The following is a 19,616-nucleotide window of genomic DNA, read 5'->3' as shown; positions in this document are numbered from 1 at the left end:
GGGAGATCAGGTAGTTACGGAATTGGTCAAACGATCAGGATGTTTATTTGAGAAATAATTACATCGAAAGATACTAAAAAAATTGCATTCATTTTCAGGTTGATATATACGTAATCTGGGATTTGACACGATAGAGCAATCCTCGACAAGTGATGTAAGTTTTAATCTAAATTGTTTCGCACATTTATTTCCCTCTCGTTCGTATACTTCATGTTTATTTCCCTTTTGTGCACATACCGATAGACTCCGCTGGACCTACTATATATTACATGCAGTACAGGGGCCGGGGGAAATAGGTTAAGCGAAACAGGGAATACTCGCTAGGCGGAATCCATACCTCTGTAATCTCCATGTTAAAGGCAGCTCTCAGAATTCTGCACCACGGTGAGGGGACGTAATGGGCCGTGCGCTTTACGGCGTGCCGAGCCGTTCATCAAGCCTCGGAAACTGTCAGAAAATGGCGGTAACTTACTTAGGACAGGAAGCGCTCCAAATGGCAGACATTCCGCGGGGTGATAGGTTCTTACTCCGCGGCAGAGAGGCAATAGCCCTGAAAATGTTGCCGTTTTACGACTCGGTTCTAAGGAGACCTGAAGTAGATACTGGACGGGAATGTTGAACAGTATATCCGGAGACAGGTGGAGACTCTTGGCACTGATAGTGGCTGGCATTATACGATGTTGCAAGGATGAAGAAACGACTAGAATACAAGAGAGTTTCAACAAGGCTATCAAGCTAGTGTAGGAGGGCCATTATGATTGGGATGAGAGGAAATTCTTCATCAAACACCGAAATAGCATTACAATTGTTACGTCATATATTTTACCAGAGTGCAAATTGTAGACAATGGAAAAATAACCATACTGTGAAATCCAATGTCACAGAAGATGATCCTTTGCCTTTTTTGTGACCAAGTGATTTTGTATTCGGGAATACGCCATCAAAGCCTGTGTGAAAACGACGTAAAACTGTCTGGTCAGCTGCCGGGACTCAAAACCATTAAGAGCCATACTAAGTGATTCATTTCACCCGCACACTGAATGCCATTTTATCTCGTCCTGGGAGATTTGTTCGACACGATTTCATATTCTGACTAGCAAGCCAGGACTGCGCAAGATGGTCCCTCCGTCAGCTGTTAGCATGTATGCTTGACAAGAGGCAAGATAAGAAATCGATGTCAAGACAGCGTCCCAGCAAAACGAGTTGAACTTCAACCAGATACTATTCTAAAGTGCGCCGGTCCTTTTCATCATGTTTTTGTTTCCTTTATGATTTATTCAATCTTCACTGCCACAGGCGAAATAATCTGTCATCACGACGTTGTGAGAAAAAATGAGAACTTTAAAGATCAGGGACGACTAAAACGAGAGTGCAAAAGAGGGGAAGATTCGTCTTTTGTCGCCATGGAGTCTGGAAATACAGAAATCCATTCTTCATCGCCACATTCTGGGTACTTATCCGGTGCTTTCCCTCCTTGCCTACTGCTGTTCTGGCGTCCATTAGACGTAGCAGGCATTCGTCAAAACGGCCGGATTGCGTTACGTCGGAACACAAACACTAGTATTCCCAGGAGGACGAAACTTGTACATTGTGCGGCGCGCAGTAGGCTGGCGCTATTATGTTTCACTCCTGGGAAAGCGCCTGATGACAAACCGGCCATTAAAAATCCCATTTCCACTCAGAAACAGAAAGGATTCCACATGAAAATACCCTGATGCACTGCAGAACATCCATCTTGGCACTGCATTAACATACCAGGAATCATGCCGGAGGCTACAATACAGGTACCGTGTGCAGATAGCATGTCGGCAGTATGCACAGGCACGTGTTTCATTTGTATAAGTAGCAACTGATTGCTTCATCCTGATACCTGAACACGATTATCACATGATTCTCTTAATAGAGCAAGACAATTTCGTGCAAACTGTACGCGAACTTTATGTCAAGTACGAGAAAATCAACTTTCTGTAATAAAAAGAAATAGTCGGGAACATCTGTCGGGGCGATTTGAAATCGATGTGATAAGCGAAGAGACATTTCTAACCTGGCCCCAATCTCCGTGAAGAACAGTTGTAATTTCTGCGATCGATATGACCGCAGGTGATCAGCCCTAATGTCTGCCCACCTTTAAGTGTATGTTTGGGTACTTTCTTTGTAGAAACGATAGTCACGGGGCAGGGTCGGTTCCGTAAATCCTCAGGAAAATTACATCTACTAAACACTGTTATTACCAGCCAAGGTGTATGTATCATGGCGAGTGGACTGGATAGACACCCAATGTGAGAGTGGCACCTTGGAGCGAACCTTGCGCGATTTTTCCGAACAACCCAAATGGAATGATGGCCATACAGCTCCATGTGATTGTAAACGTTCTTAACGTTTTGTTTAACATGACCTATGTACGATCATCCCCCTTTATAAAGAGTTGCTCATATTTCTTAGCTGTCCCGCGATGTGCGCCATGCGCCAGCACTTGGGAGCCCCAGTACGACCAAAGGAACTATTTTCCGTTCTTTCCTCTTCTGTGTTTTCTAAATTTCTTTTCAGAATCCTCACTACCCCCCCCCCCTCTTGCGCGCACAGTAATTGTGTTCTCTCAGACATCCCTGCTTCGTGACGACTTTGACGTTATTCAGTTCCAGGGACATGAGACCTTATCCTTACAGCTTAATCTGTTCCCGCGCTTAAATCTGCGCTGGCCCCCATTAAATCGTCATTTCACTCTCACCCTAAGGCAGTATTTAACCTTGGCGTATATCACCGACAATCAAAATGTCAGTCTCATTCTTTTCATCGCTCCCCCGTAAAACGCCATTTTGCTCGGTAAATATACAACCACTAAAAGTTCCTTCTGCAATTTTCCGGGAGGAAGCAAAGCGGGAAATAAGTTTGGCAGAGCCAGAGGGGTGACTGGAGAAGTTTCCACCCCTGCGAGCGAGGGTCGGGTGAATCTCAGACTACAGAACCCGCACATCCAGGAAATCGATATATTCAAACTACACAAACCAACTTCAAGCTTCTGGCTCTCAACATAAAGCGTGCCTTTACTCTAGCCAGCAAAGTGTTGCTGATAACTGCATAGTGAACCTGTTTCATGCTTTGTTTATTTCAAATATCATAGAAAATTCTCTGTGCACCTGGTAACGTTATATGAAGACTTGAAGAGTGTAAGGAAAGATCAAATGAATGCATTTTCGTTTACATCTGTTCTGTGGTTGTCCCAGAGGCTTTAACATTACAAGAAAACAACTGCTCAGTCACACAAAATCACACCGATTATTGCAGTAAATCCGCCCCCTCTGTGTCCGATATTAGATGCATAGAAAGCCATCTTACCTGGCACAGAAACCCGTCGTTATTGCATTGTTGCACATGAGCCATGCACAATACAATTTGCGCGGACCAGGCAGAGCGTGACATGCGACGAGGGCGATACCGCATTTGCATGGTAATGACTCTGAATATTTGTACCAAAACGGTGACGATTTTTTTTTTAAATCTAGTATCCAGCAGCTACATCGTATCCACTCTATTAATTTACTTGGAAAGTAATAATAATCAACAAAGTAAGGACAAGAAGATCCTTTTGTTACCAACAAAAAACATTGTATCCTCCTGTATCAAATAAACGTATATAACACATAATTTATTTATATACTTGTACTACATTTCAACCCAGAAACAAACTGAAGCTATGTTGGGAGATTATATGAACATAAATACAACCCAAGGCCGTCCTATACTACAGTGTTGCTCCTAGACAGCTCTCATTCAGGTCATTGTCATGATTAGAAATTTGTCGTACTTATTGCGGATTCAACTTTGATAAGGATCTATGAAACGCAAATATACTATCGGCCAGCTCATAGAAGCGATGGCAAGATCGGAATACCTCACAATACAGACCCGGTGTGTGGTGGATTTAAATCGCTGCCTCACTGGCTATCCCGTAGTTGAAGCCTAACCAGGCAAACTAAGTGTTTCTCCCAATTTAGACACAGTCTACTTGTTCAGACCAGCTGTCGAAACATTGCAATGATATAAGATAAATAAGAACGGCTTGTTTTGCCTGATTGGGACCTTCTGGAGAGTATTTGCACGTATTGAAGTTATTGTTGTTTTAAAGGGTGCGCGCGGCCGGGACAAAAGCCGTCTCCTCGGGAAGGGCAGGTGAAACGCAGTCGGGTGGAACAAAAGATGTGTAAATAAACAGTGGAGTACAAACGGTAGGGGGACTACTAGTACCATGTAGGGGAACCACCAGACATTTAAACTACTACAACCATAGCTAATTTTGTGTGCCGCACCCGATCAGAAAGAGATCAAAACGGAAAACATAAGTCATTGTGATTCGTACTTTTCTTATAGAATATTCTTACCTCTGAATTGTGATTTATGTATGATATACAAAAAAGACAGAAAATGTGGTGTAATTGCCTACTAGTCATTTACATCACGCGTTAAGCGAACCATTGTGTGGGACTGGTCTGAAATGCACGACGCTACGCTGATATAGAACGTGTAAGGTCAGAGTCACCATGAATTTCACAGTACATCATTGAATCTGATCCCACGGACGAGCTTCCGAGAATCAAATCTCATTCCTTATTAACCAAAAAAGCTAGCCTGCACTCTGGGGGGAAATTGGGAACATTTGTCAGCATATACAAAGCACTCACACAGAGGAAAAATGACTTTTTCACATATAGCTAGTCATTCCGCATTCTGATAAATCTAGAGTAATTTTTACACACCTTCTTAGATCTCTATATATAAAAGACAAAATATACATGTATGAAGAAAATTGGAATGCTTTCAACATCATCTTCAAAACTACTTCTGCAGGTACTCACCGCAGACGTGGCTGGAGAAGAGTGTGTGTATCCGTAAATGTTGAGCGCACCTCTGGAAGAGCGGCGTGCTTGTACCAACTGCACCAGCTTCCTCCGGAAATTCTGCAACCCACCGTGCCAGAATTCTCAGGGGATGACGTCATCTCATTTGCATAAACGTGGCCCTGAAAAAAGGTTGGAATCAGTTCCCAGGACCCGGGATGAGAAGGAGAACCGCAACGTTGAGATTTTAGAAAATTTCAGCATTCATTTTTGCACGAAAAAAGCGAATTATGATTTTCTAAATATAATTGACGTATGTGTGTACGCCAATAGAAAGCGTGCTAGCTTTAAACAGTTTGTATGTCCAATAATGTAGTATTTGGTAAAAAGGTTAGTTCACAGCGTAAATTATAACACTCAGGATTCATTTAAAAAAAGATAATGGAGAGAAACAAATTGTGTGCGACCTTCCCCTTATCAATTTTATTACAGTACACCAAGCCTTCATAGATGCGGTTTGGTCTCAAACGCTAGATGGCGCTCTTACTGCACCGCAGCTTAAAAGAAGAGCATTTGTCGGCACAAATTATACCAGTACTTATCCGCGAAGTTGCTACGTAAAGAAAATGGGAGCGGGGCCTGAGTGTCTGTCACCGAAAACTTACGAGAAGAACATATTAATTAATATCGATGTTCGCCCATCGAAACCTCATCCATTTTAGCCGTCACCAAACGGAGTGCCTAACTGACGTCTAATCACATAACGGAAATAAGAAAACAATGAATAATGTTCTTGGCCTTTTCTTTACTAAGGAGTTGGCAGTACATCTTGTACTGTGCGTGCTAATTGGAATACATTATATTGGCCCAATCTAACGTTACTGATTATATTAAAAAATCAGTATGGCTGATGTCATGTTACTATTGTTAGATATACATAGCCAACATGGGCTCATGGTTTGCAAATACTGCCCTGCAAAGAATTAAGTTGAGAATCACAACTGGATGTTTTCTGTATATATTTTGCCATAAGGAAGCTGCAAATGAGTAGCCTCGGTTTCCAGACTTCGGGGGTACAGCTGGTAAAGCGCCTCCAAATGTGCACCTGTCTGCCGCTAGCTAGATGAATACCCTAGCCAACGCCTGTCCTCTGCGATAGAGCTGACAAGCTTGTCGGAACATGACCTGTTGGGAGGATTCTACTGCACATCATACATAGCTAAACATCGCGCGTGCCTCATAAATACTCATCATTTGCTTTCTTCCTGCTCAGATTTCTTCGATTGAATTTTGCCACTTTGTTTTCGTAAGATGTGAAATTTTTGGATTAGCAAATGAACGCTGTCCACATCAAGACTTCAGTAACAATATCGCCAATATTTTTCTGACGTTTGACCTTTAAAAGCGTCTAGTTGAGTCGGTTAGCCTTTCAGCGCCTTGTAAATATTAATAACGCCATGAAATCTGATGGACCGAATCTGAGTTTATCGCCAGGATATATGCCAGGGGACACGGGTTGACTTTGATGGGAGGAAAGTGAATTTTTGGCGATCAGAACAGACGGCTCTAATCCGGGCCGATATTTTCACAGGAAAGCGAGATGAAACAGTTACTACACATGACATTATTATGAGAAACCATAACAGGTGTGAGAACGGATGTGACGTCGGAATATTTACCTGTACTTTAGACCTGTGGTCTAAGGCTCAGCTTGATGGGCGTGTGTGCAATGACACCAATTGTTCTTGTCCTCTCATTCGTTTTGAAACCTTTCGATAATGACACGAAAAACAACAACGGAAAATGTTTGAAACATCAGTGATACCACCATCTTCAATCAGATCGAAAATTTTCTAGTGGGCAAGACATTTAATTTTGTCATATCTACAACCTTCCTGTCTGCTTGTTAATACCGGACCGTAAAATTACTGTATACCTGGCAGCAGTTGTTTCGCCCCGGATGGTGCCTGTCACCCCACATAGATGACTATTGGCCCTCTAGTTGTAATTGGTTCAAGCAATTGCAAAATAGACTAACGACCGCCACCAACTATGGCTTTAAATGCTTGACCTTAGAGTAACAACGCCCCCTTTCGCATACGAATGAAAGTGCAATTATTGCTCACAGCGTTGTAGAGACGAACGTCCGTATCCAAGCACGTATGAAGTATACAGTAGAGGGCTTTGTTTGTGTTCCCTCTTAACTATGCAGACCAGGTGTGTGCCTGATGCCGTCCCGTTCGTTTCGACGTTTCTCTCCTATCGTTTGACGAGTATAACTCAATAACTCTCTCTGGCATATGAGATTGCAGAATACCTCCAAATTATTGCCCTGGAAGCCGTGCATGCTATAACCTCGCATGACCGCCTGCCCTGGGGGAAGTTATTTATATATGATAGTCACCAGGACCGTAGTCCTTTGTTTCGGGAATCACTGGTACGTAAACAATTGAGGGTCATAGGTTACATTGTATGCATGAGTTGTCCCTCACTATCCTTTCACACAGAGTTGGTCAGCTCTCAGGGACGTGGACACAACACCTTAATCTGAGGAAACCGCCAGAATTACTGAGTTGGTGAGGCACCCGACCTGACTCCACAATGAACACTAAGTTTGTGGTAAGTCCGTGTGTATTATGACTACTGAGTCACCCATTGATTACATGTTTTCATTCTGTCTGTACAGTTTGGAGATAACCCTACTCCACAGTCTTACTTCCGCCTTCCTCTAGTGCATGGCTATTAGGTTTGTGTTTGGAGTTATTTTTGGCGTGTCTTTAGGCTTTTTTATCGGGGTTTCTTTTTTGCACTGGAGAGTATATTAGGGCTAGGAAACATGATGTGTTTTCGATTTCAGCTTCAGCAACTTGAAACGCTTCTGGGTGAGAACGTTTCCCTTTCCGTGGTTTTAGCAAGATGTTACTACTCTCCAGCTGGGTACGTTTGCTACAGTTGTTGGTCTAGCCTGTACGAAAGACCAAAGGTACAACTTCAACAAGGCTTCATCGGGTCAGTTTTCACCGTTCAAAACCCATTTTCACCCTTCAAAACCCAATTTTCACCCTTCAAAACTCAAATGTTCACCCTTCAAAACCCAATTTTCACCCTTCAAAACTTAATTTTTCATCGTTCAAAATTTAATTTTTCACCCTTCAAAACTCAATTTTTCACCCTTCAAAACCCAATTTTCATCGTTCAAAACTTTTTTTTCACCCTTCAAAGCTCAAATTTTTACCCTTCAAAGCTCAAATTTTCACCCTTCAAAACCCAATTTTCATCGTTCAAAACTTTTTTTCACCCTTCAAAACTCAAATTTTCACCCTTCAAAACTCAAATTTTCATCGTTCAAAACTTGTTTTCACCCTTCAAAACTCAAATTTTCATCGTTCATCGACTCGTCCCCAGGATACTATGGTTGGCTCTTCCCAGTATGCTTTGCGCGGAGCGCGGTCTCTTTCCCAGGGCAGTCAAATACAAACACGAATACGCTGTTATTCGCTGCAGTCCCGCCGTGCCCAGAACGTAATTTTATATTATACCGGACGCTGTGGAAGGAAAACATTTCCAACATGGTTCCAACCGCACCAAGGCACGATTTTCAACCGGCTGTTTTTGTAAGTTAGAATGGGGAGGGGGGCCGGGGGCGTTTCTAAGTACTTAGACTACGTTTCTAAGTACTTAGACTACGTTTCTAAGTACTTAGACTAAGTTAGAGTAGTTTTTTCGTGTTTATAAATTATGTTATGGACAGAGTCCGACAGACTGTTGTTGGTTTGTTGTAACCCCAAAACGTACTGCTCCATTGGTTTTGGAAGTACTTGTATTTGTTTTGAGTGGCGGACAGACGTATATTTTCCGACATAAATTCCCAACTATTTTCCACTGACACAGTTTCTCCAAATTGTTACATAACTGTTTGGCCCTGGGGAACTTTCGGTGGAGAGGCAGCCCCATTCACAGTTTGACCACAACAATTCAGACGAAAAAACCTAACCGTTACTAAACTTAGAGTAAAAGTAGAAACACTCCCCTCCACATTCTAATTATGCGCAAGGCAAAACATGTCATATCATATCCATAACAATGCAACAGACAGCATATAGGATGATACATTTGGGGAAGGTAGGATACCGGTAGTTCACAACAATTTGAGAAGTGAGAAAGAGCAGGGTGGAAATGAATAAGAAAAGCCAAGGAAAGGTGAGACAATCTGTGCACATTAATGAATGAATTACAATGAGCTCTATGCATAAGCAACAAAATGTGGGCTACGAAAAGTGTAAAAAGTTTGGGTCAGCAGAAGCTGCAACTTTAGAATGCAATGGGTAAGATTAGCTAGTGATCGCGCCAAACAGTTATGTAACAATTTGGAGAAACTGTGTCAGTGGAAAATAGTTGGGAATTTATGTCGGAAAATATACGTCTGTCCGCCACTCAAAACAAATACAAGTAGTTCCAAAACCAATGGAGCAGTAAGTTTTGGGGTTACAACAAACCAACAACAGTCCGTCGGACTCTGTCCACAACATAATTTATAAACACGAAAAAACTACTCTAACTTAGTCTAAGTACTTAGAAACGTAGTCTAAGTACTTAGAAACGCCCCCGGCCCCCCTCCCCATTCTAACTTACAAAAACAGCCGGTTGAAAATCGTGCCTTGGTGCGGTTGGAACCGTGTTGGAAATGTTTTCCTTCCACAGCGTCCGGTATAATATAAAATTACGTTCTGGGCACGGCGGGACTGCAGCGAATAACAGCGTATTCGTGTTTGTATTTGACTGCCCTGGGAAAGAGACCGCGCTCCGCGCAAAGCATACTGGGAAGAGCCAACCATAGTATCCTGGGGACGAGTCGATGAACGATGAAAATTTGAGTTTTGAAGGGTGAAAAAAAGTTTTGAACGATGAAAATTTGAGTTTTGAAGGGTGAAAATTTGAGTTTTGAAGGGTGAAAAAAAGTTTTGAACGATGAAAATTGGGTTTTGAAGGGTGAAAATTTGAGTTTTGAAGGGTGAAAAATTGAGTTTTGAAGGGTGAAAAAAAAAATTTTGAACGATGAAAAATTAAGTTTTGAAGGGTGAAAATTGGGTTTTGAACGGTGAAAAGTAAGTTTTGAAGGGTGAAAAATTAAGTTTTGAACGATGAAAATTTGAGTTTTGAAGGGTGAAAATTGGGTTTTGAACGGTGAAAATGGGTTTTGAACGGTGAAAACTGACCCGACGAAGCCTTGTTGAAGTTGTACCTTTGGTCTTTCGTAAGCCTGGATACATCAACACACACCACACTCGGGACAGCCGGGAGATGGGTCAAATACTTGTCAGTGGTGTATGGAATTATGACAATCTAAATTGGTCTCGCACATGTTTGTATTTCAGATATACGATACAGTTAAGTTCACAGGCAGGGATGAGAGTTTGAACTGTAACCCTCCCCGGGTCATGTGTGCCTGACAGACAGTGGATACATACATAAGGGCGTCTTTGATTTGCCATAATAAGTCATCGGCGAGTGACCTATATAGCAGTACGTGTCAACTAATTATACAGCATGACATTTTATTACACATCATTCTACAGTCAAACCTGGTCTCAGCAAGCCATCAAGCAGGAAAAAAAGTGGTGCCTTAGGAGCAATGATTTGCAAACAAAATTGATTGACAGCGCCACATAGCCCTGTGAGCATCTTTCGCAGATATGGCTTAGATATAATTATTATATACAGTATCAGTGTATCGGAAACATATCTAAACCATATTCAAAAGAGACGTCCACAGTTTATAAACAGGACAATGCATGATTTGGGTTGTTGAGTGGTCACTGTACGTATGTGGTGAAGGGAATATATGACCCCCCCCCCCGCGACTGACAAAAAATGGTTGCTGACTGGATAGCAGATGGTTGGATAAGCCAGGTTTGACTGTGCCTGTAAGTACGTACGTAAACATGTGTCTTCCTCTTCACAAACTCCACCTGCCACTGCGTGTGTTGTACCAGCTGCTGACGTTACTCAAACTGCTGCCCTTCTTCATCACGTTTATCCTGTACTTCGCGCTGCTCTTACCTGACAACCCGCCTTCAGCCGAGGCCACGGTCGTCAAGATGTTACCTGCCATGAGTCTGGTGCTTTTCCTCGGCCTACATGGGAAAGGTATGTCGCCGATTTTTACCTCCGGGAAAAGGGTACATCCGCGGGAAGGTACTGTTTTGGGCCGTATTTGTGTGTTCGCAGCTGTAAGTCACGGTAGGTTTGACGGATTTCTTTGCTTTTCAGTGCATGATTAGTTATTGAGGTCCAGATACTAGTAATGTGGTTCGTTATTTTCCTTGTATCTGTATTTCTTGTTATTTATATGAAATAATTTGACACCTCCGTTCTGTATGTGGACTGGTATCGTCTACATCAACAGCTGTTGTCCACCAGGCTATACCATAGTACTGATATATCCTGAAGAGGTATGATATGAGTCGCATTCCCTCCTGCAGTGTTCTGTGGAGGGCGGCTGTACGACCGGCTTCTGTTCGCGGCCACGTTCCTGTGTGGAGTGGCGGACGGAGTCATCGCCTGGGACCACCACCACGATGCCTTCTTCCTGGCAGGTCAGATGATCGATATCTCGAGAAAGATATGTCACGCAAATGTCATGGTGGCGCTCAGTTAAATAAATCATGTACAATATCATGTGTTCGCTATTGTTGTAGAAAGCCAGTAAACCGTTCAATCTGTTACAGGAATGGCGGTGTTCGGAGCCGCACATTGTGTGTTCATGGCTGCGTTCCGCTGCACGCCTCTCCGCCTCATCCTGTGGCTCCCATGGCTCACGGTTGCCCTCATCCTGTACGGCGTCCTCACACCCGGCCTGTACGGGGCCATGTTCTTCTTCGTCTTAGTCTACGCTCTGGTGATCGGCGGCATGGGGTGGAGATCGTTCTCCAGGTATCATGAAACTTCATCTGTGTTGGTAGTTATTATGTTGACCGGGACGGGGGCCGACATCGTTTATCAGGTACGTTTGATGCCGTGTTGACGGCGCACTTCAGATATGCCACGTGACAAGTCTCACTGGGTCAGTCTACTGAGGAAGACCAGAGTGACTGGTTTAAAACTTTAGGTGAGAAAGTTCCCTTGCGTGTTGAATCAAAAGTTTTGATTTTCAACATCGTTCTGCAGGGTTGAGATCCGGTGTTGTGTCGGGAGCTGTACGGGTGAGAGATGCGCGAAGTGGTGTGTCCTCAGCAGAGACGATATAGCTGACATCCCTGAGGGACAGTGTTGGGAGGCGTCAGGTGTGACGTGGACCCAGGTCCTGGCGGCAGCAGGTAAAGACTTATATGAGAGTTACCTCGTTTCCGTCAATGATACATGAAAGGTTTTAAACATGCAATGTCTCTTTTGTTGTTGCTGGATTGATAATCCATCTAGAAACTTATATATATTTAGTTTTATTCTGAAAGGAAAAATATAAAGATGTGCAATGCCCTTATCCCATCCCGTGCTACAGGTGCTGTGTTGTTCGCCATCTCCGACTCCATCTTGTCCGTTTTTGCCTTCCGAGTCCCCGGGGACCCGTACCCCACCGCCAGGAGAGTCGCGGTGCTGTCCACGTACTGGGTCGCCATCTTGTTTCTGGCGTTGTCGGTAGAACCAGCAGGACCCTGCCCGTGTCAAGGTCAGGCGGACACGGTGACGTCAGCAGAGGACGAGGACGTCTCGAGAGAACATATCCGTCTGTCTGAAATGGCCTGAGACCTTTTTCATGACGACACATTTATTGTTAGAAGTTTGTTATGTTCTTGCAAGGTTTATAAAAAAACAAGATACATGTTTACCAAGCTCAACGTTACAAAGCTGAAGCCCATGGTCTCAAGGTTAAAACTTTCTGATGGCCTAAAGGGTAAAATACATTGCGCTTACATGGCTTAAGGCCGTATACGAGGTGGCCAGGGTGTTAATTTATACCGTCAGGGTCAGGGTCTGTGGTCAGGGCCGGTGATAAGAAGGAGGGATACTATTGACAAACAATCCAAATTTAATAGTGGGATGTACTTTTGCTGGCAGGTAGTAATAAGAACTTTTATTTCGACGTCAAGTCAGATACTGATAAAGGGTAGTTACTGAACATCGACCCAACTGGACATTCACGACAGACATAGCATAATGAAAGCAGCATATGTACGGTCTATGATTTTTCTACAGGCATGTGGTATAGATTTTACAGAGTATATTTAATTACGTTATCGCCTTGTGCAATATATGTTGAGGCCGCACGAGGGCTACGACCGAGTGAATATACTCATGACGCAAAGAATCTCGGGAACGTTAGTCACTTAGACGTATAATTAGACGCCGCCAGATTTGAGCTGACGAGATCACAGATTTGTCACGACCTGTGAAAGGGAACACAAAGTTGGAGGTACGTTTGCAAAATGATGTTTGTTTATGTTTTTGTTAGAACTCAGAATGGTGTGAAATGGATAATGAAAAAGTTTTATTGTCCAACTGGCGCGATGACCCCCTCCCCTCGAACAAAACTTTACTAGACTCAAGGAGGTTAATCTTCTTGCTAGACTTAACATTCTATAACTTTGCTGTGAATTTTGTGGATAAACTTCACATCCTCATGGTGACATGGAGTAGCCGAGCTTGTTCACAGTATACCTTCATGTCATGTTGACGTTGTTGTAATCACAAAAATTTCTGGAAACATAATATGATACGAGCGATCGCTGTTTTTGTTTACACCATATAAATGCAAATTACCTGAAGACATATGCACGTTATTGGCTGGCAAATCAGCCATCCTAACACTAGCTGTCATGACGTCACTGCAATCGCGCGGAGGATTCTTGTTGACAGTTGTGAATCGCCGCCTGGCGACGAGTGATGATATTTCATCTAGAGAAGCTTGAGTCGATTCAAGCACATGATTTTTATTCGCACATGTGCACACGTCATACGATGTTGAAATATTATAATACCACGTTGTCTACCGCTGATTCCTCTTTTATGTAACGACGGTGTACCTCAATATATGCCTTTAACCTCAATACGATAACATATAAGTGCAGCCGCTGTTGGTAAGCACCATGTATACGCTGTGTACAAAAGAGATACTCGGTCGTGGTTAGGCCCATGTACCCTGTGCTGTGTAAGTTGTAACATGGAAGATGGTATTTCATCGTACCGACTTTTTCTCAGGCCTCTTTTTGTAGATTCCGTTTTCTGTCATTAAGAATATAGCCTATAGGCGACACAGGACTGACCTATGGTAAATCCCTTCGTCATTTCCTCACCCAGAATATGGATGACTGCAATTCACCTGCAGATCACTAGATGACGCTGTAAGACTGTTCTATGGCACTATGAAGCAATGCTCATTCAAAATCCTTTTTTGACGTACATATGTATGTTTGACTTTACTCTTTTACAGATGTATACATCTGCTTTACGCAAAAGTGCTCAAACGTGGAGTGTTGTTTGCTTTGTGTGCGTGTAGAATACAACAGCATTGTCTCAAGCCAATGTCAGCAACAACACAAACGATAAAATCAATGATGGTTGTAATGGGTGTACACTACTGGAAAGATAATATCAATGTCAACACGTTGGGCATTATCCACCCAGTGCAGGACTATGGACAGCCAGTTTACTAGGACGACAAGTAGAGCTATTCTTTAAATGCGCATCCGGATATTCAACCAAGGAGGTTGTATAATTTGCCTCATTGATTCACCACAATACAATGTTCCTTCAACATTTCTCACAGTGAGAGCTAAAACACATACACAACAGTTTGGTGCCATTTATTTTAATAGACTACTAATTTCCTATGAAATCTGCCAAGTCTAACACTGCCCCTCCCTTATCCGACATGTCCAATTAATTCAGCTTCCTCTTGTGTTATGTTATGTTATGTTATGTTATGTTATGTTATGTTATGTTATGTTATGTTATGTTATGTTATGTTATGTTATGTTATGTTATGTTATGTTATGTTATGTTATGTTATGTTATGTTATGTTATATTATGTTATGTTATGTTATTCTTGCTATAATACGCATGTTTGATAAACCACCATAGTAAGCACCCACTTCTCTTGAACCTACCGTCTACAATCCGTCTCCAGAACCACTCACATCTCCGCTGCTGCCGGTGGGTTAACGGAGCTTAAGGAAATAATAAGACTCTGGGAGTTGATATGATCTTTTTATGAGACAAATGGGGCGAATTACTCATCCGTAATGTCGGCATCGGCGCTCGGGAAAGGTTCATTTTTCACTCTTGTCGACGTAATTAAGCCGTTAATGTCCTGGCTTTTTGCTGATCGCGATATGATGCGAATCTTGATCCCAGAGGCGAGGTATCCGGCGTGAAGTTTATTAGGGAGTCTTGTAACGAGTGATGTATAACATGCGATTACTCATCTGGTATTGGGGAGAGGTCTTATCTTTAATACTGTATACTACAGGTTTCACAGAGTAATATGTATAGGACTTCCTTTTTTGTTTATATTGTTTGGTTCAAGTGTCTGCGCATCTTAGACCGCAATACTATGGAAAGAAATGACATTGCGGGGCTGATAAGGGCTTACCATTTGTGATGTTACTGTGTGGAGATAAGTACTGGTGGGTCCGTATAAAAGAGTGTTTGTTGCTTTTGAAGATGCTCTGCCTGCATAATAATACTATAGCTAGTAACTTGAATGGATCGGAAGAAAGCTAGATAATGAATAGTACATCTGCATTATATATGTCGCGCCATTGTTTGTCAGTATGGTGAGGTTGTCTGTGTCTCTCTAGGTCTTCCATAGTGTTCTGAAAACAAACAAAACAGTCTTTCTAAAACAACAGGGTCAAATTCTGTCATTCTCCACAGGTTGGGCGATCTTCACATGTTCTTTGTAGTTCTCACATTTAGTAGAGTCGAGCTCCCACCTCTGAGTTCACGTCTACGTGAGGCCGATTGCGGACCTTCGCGTCCTCGCCAGCCAGATGCCGATAAAATATCTGTATTCCATCTTCCCCGTCCGTCATGAAAAAATAATAATAATTCAGTGGCCTGGCCCGCCACAGATTTCCTCCGAAGGTTCCAAAAGTCATCTTGGCAAAGCTTTCCTGTGCAAGAAGTGGCAACAATGTTTTATGAATCTAATAATGCCGGATGTTCTGGCCCACATGCAATAGTTTTTATTCCCCCAAATACAACTAAAGATGCTGTGGTGAAATATGTTATTACCGCGACAAACCATAATAACGTCTTTGGAATTCTTGAAGGCGTTTCTTGTAGGATTAACAGTCCATGGACTACTTGACGGCGAAGTATTGGGGGCCATGGTTATGAGCAACAAAAAACATCTAATAAAAACTACAGCCATCAAAAACTCTGAAGACGTTTATAAGTTGTAATTGAGTCGTCAATCATACACACTGCACTATAGGATAAGGACTGGGGATAAACTTGAAAGGCCATACTCCCACGATGTGTGACTTCTCTGCTTATCTTGCCAGTATCGCTAGAGGACATTGTGAAACGATGGTCGAAAAGTAACTTTTAATACGAACTGTGTCGGTATGGTGGTGTGTTGTATGTGGATTCATGATTTGTATCAGAACTGCTACATATACATTTATTTGTCATTTTCGGGTCAATTAAACTTTCTCGCCCTTTATGTAACGTTATAATTACTCTGTTAGGGTACAAATTATCACAAAACGTTACCTCTGGGGTATACAGGATAAGATGTCCAAACTATTGATCAGTTCAACCTTTCTCCATAAATCCGGGTAACCTGAATAATGTTTCACACTCTCCATCCCCCTTGGCAGTTCACTCTGCCCCCCTCCCCACCGCATCATCTGCCCACAGCGAAAGTGCACGGCAGGTGTCAAAGGTCTCCCCCGTGGATGATCGATTTCTCGCGATATCACATCGCGATGACAACAACAATGGGGCAAATTTATCACGGGGCCACATTCAATCGACAACCTGGTCGGAAAAACCGCCGAGTAAGAGTTATTCTGGCCCGCGTTCATCATCGTCAATTGATCTGCGGTGCCCCGGTACGTCAGACGGACTGACAAATCACCTGCAGGTCCGCTGAATTTGAATTTTTCCACCCTGACCCTGAGCAAGGCGATGTTTATGGGTTTCCGAAAGCCAACAGAGGTTCCATCCTTGAACCTCGGGGGTGAGGGATAATCTTGTATCTATCTGCTTTAGCCAAATTATGGTGTTTCCTTCGTGCTCCCGGACAATCTATCACACATTTCTATCAAAAAAGTTCGGAAATGGGAAGTGGGACGCCACATGGGACCAACAATCACCGACATTGTGGTTGTGTTCTTGCCCTCGGATATCTGACCTCCTCCATATTATCCTAACGGTAAAAGGAAGGTCGGTGTCTGGCAATATGTAACCATTTTTACACAGCGTTTATGTGAATCATGCTTGATCATTTCCCCTCTTCCTGAACAAAGAAAATGGAGAACTAAGATTTCCCGTTTATTACTTGTACTTAATTTACTTAGTACTTATTATAACACTGGCAGGAACTATCTGATAATCCATCTTCCTCTACATTATCGACTACAAACCGTACCATTTTGGACATAACTCTCAAAATATGTGTTACGTCAAAGTTGGAGCCCTGATCATTGATTTCACAATTGGAATATGAATTGATGCACAATGCAAAAGTATAATCTAAAAGACAACAAAATACACGGAACGTTCTATGCTTTCAAAATTCCTTGAGCAATCTGTAAAAAAAGTTGGTCCTCATCGGTCGATCAGCCTCGAGTGGATATGGGTGTTACCGTTAGGCTGTGAGTTGCAATAGCCTGGGTACCATCCGGATTTTCGCTACGCAACGCTCGAAAAAATCACTTTTCGAGCGTTGCGTAACGAAAATCCGGATGGTACCCAGGCTAAGTTGCAATCCATCAGGACAATATTCTGAGTTCTCATATTCAGTTGTTACATAAAATCTCTTGTTATTAATGGTCAGCAGTATCATGGTGGGGGGTTGTCTGAAAGTCAATGAGGACTTCTGGTCTGGCGCCATGAAGATTGCAATCTTTCAGTTTGCAGAAAAAAAATGTGGTCATCAAGAAGAGGCCAATGATTAAGTCAGTAGGGTTAAGGTTGTAAGGTTAACAAACTGGTGAATATCAGCACAAAACCTGTTTCAATATTAGATAAAATTTACCTTCATGTAACTCCCAACAAATATCGCAGAAGCTCCAATTCCCCCTGAAGTTGTCTGATGTAATATTTTCGAGCAGTTCTTGAGCGTCATGAAGTACAAATGTGCATTTTTTTTATTTATTTCAAACAACATAGAAATCAAATTTCCTGAACAAATTCCCGTCAAAATACAAACAGTTTGGGGATTTTCGATCGCCTCCGGAATTCAGCATGTGCTTGTTGGAGTGAGATTTGTGAAGTGAAGGCAATGTGTGTTTGGTGTCTTGAGAGAGTAGTTCCATTGCGCTCAATATGACATACAAGTAACAAGATGGCCATTTTGTGTCACACAAAATCACACGTCACTTCAAGTCCCGCTGAACTATTGATCGTCGTAAAAGTAGCACTTTGTTCGTAATTATGTATTCATAACGGGTCTATCCTGGCTGTTTCTACCTGCATATATCCTCCATCATGGTTAATCTCCCTGATACTGCCGTCAACTTACAACTGAGTCTGACAAACTGTTAGGCACAATCTCCTCACAGACTTTAAAGTTAGGAAAAATATGAGGGAGCGATTGGTGTATGTGAGTGATGATGGCTGCACGAACGTTTCACCATGCGGGGAAGTTCACTGAAAGGTAGCAGAACTTGATGTGACTTCTGTGTACGTCACAGTGCATACATGTGTGGTACTCATTTCTGTATCCCCTGCTCTGAGCCCATGGCATATTTTTGACATACCGTCAGATGAGATGAATAAGCGACTGCTCCTCAATCCTGTGTGATATTTCAACACAGAGAAGCCGCCGCCATTATTTTCCTTCAATCGGTGTCACCAAACTTTTGAAGCGTACTAGCCCCAGCTGGAACCCTCCACAGTACCGACTCAAGCCCAATCTATAAGGAAAAACGCCATCATTTCATCCTCTCTGATATATGGTTCGACCCCACCACAAAATGTCGCTGTTTTTCTCCACCAATCCATCTTCTTTTCTAATGCACAGGCATTTTTTTAACATCGCGAGCTGCAAAGAACATACGTCACATCAAGTAAAACGCAGCCTTGTCAGATTGTCCGTTTACGTCACGTGATCACCTCCTTAGCATAAATTAGCATGAGAACAAATTGATTCTTTGCTATTCTCCAAGTTTCTTTTTTCATCAAAAGAGCCGACCCTCTTGTTGAGAGTTGGAGGTCCCAGCATCAGATTGAACGGGCTCTCTTTGATACGGCCGAAACTGGAGGAGCGTTTCCTTTCAAGTTCTGCTCGTTTGCGGCTACAAACTAGCCGCCCATCCACGGAGCTGACAGACCCGGCCCAAAACAAAAACCCGGGGAACAATGGTCGGTGATTGGTGGGATTAGCAGGAGGCTTGATCTCTTTAACCCTTCTGAACTTTCCCGACGACAAACGAGGCTGTTTTGTCCTAAACTGACAGCGCTGAAAACTGTGCGGATAACTTATGTTTGGTCTAGTCTTTGTCTCAGAATCACGACCGAACCTCTCGTGTTACTCCCGCTGCTTTTTCGTTTTCAAAAGCATGACGAAAAGTGGAAGTGTCGTATGATTTAAAGCTACGCTTTCATTACAA

General features: G+C 42.7%; 2 protein-coding genes across 3 annotated transcripts in view; one reads left to right on the top strand and one right to left on the bottom strand.

The window, feature by feature from the left end:
- The window catches only part of LOC109462950, a 31,359-nt gene extending 26,410 nt beyond the window's left edge, over window positions 1–4,949 (bottom strand). Inside the window, exon 1 of the mRNA XM_019759581.1 lies at window positions 4,854–4,949. The gene's annotated coding sequence lies outside the window, so the exon portion shown is untranslated. The remainder of the gene's footprint in view (window positions 1–4,853) is intronic.
- Window positions 4,950–6,992: 2,043 nt separating this feature from the next.
- On the top strand, window positions 6,993–12,793 carry LOC109462948 (lysoplasmalogenase-like protein TMEM86A). Of its 2 annotated transcripts, XM_019759580.1 has the most exons (7): window positions 6,993–7,052; window positions 7,343–7,454; window positions 10,829–10,982; window positions 11,318–11,431; window positions 11,564–11,768; window positions 12,003–12,151; window positions 12,334–12,793. In XM_019759580.1, exons 2-7 carry the CDS (start codon window positions 7,437–7,439, stop codon window positions 12,576–12,578), a joined length of 885 nt encoding a protein of 294 aa, XP_019615139.1. In that variant the 5' UTR covers window positions 6,993–7,052; window positions 7,343–7,436; the 3' UTR covers window positions 12,579–12,793. The 2 variants fall into 2 exon arrangements, with proteins under 2 accessions (XP_019615139.1, XP_019615138.1); XM_019759579.1 differs by lacking the exon at window positions 6,993–7,052 and having other exon boundaries at window positions 7,316–7,454.
- The last annotated feature ends 6,823 nt before the right edge of the window (window positions 12,794–19,616 follow it).

The sequence above is a fragment of the Branchiostoma belcheri genome, unplaced genomic scaffold (assembly GCF_001625305.1).
Source record: "Branchiostoma belcheri isolate BF01 breed outbred unplaced genomic scaffold, Haploidv18h27 scaffold120, whole genome shotgun sequence".
NCBI lineage: Eukaryota > Metazoa > Chordata > Leptocardii > Amphioxiformes > Branchiostomatidae > Branchiostoma > Branchiostoma belcheri.
Note: the sequence above shows the minus strand (reverse complement) of the source record. Positions and strands in the feature narration are given on the sequence as shown.

Excerpts from the sequence above, each read along its gene's own strand:
- LOC109462948 (XM_019759580.1), top strand. Across the intron at positions 10,983-11,317 it reads CCTCGGCCTACATGGGAAAG|TGTTCTGTGGAGGGCGGCTG; the intron begins GTATGTCGCCGA and ends TCCCTCCTGCAG. Across the intron at positions 11,432-11,563 it reads CGATGCCTTCTTCCTGGCAG|GAATGGCGGTGTTCGGAGCC; the intron begins GTCAGATGATCG and ends AATCTGTTACAG.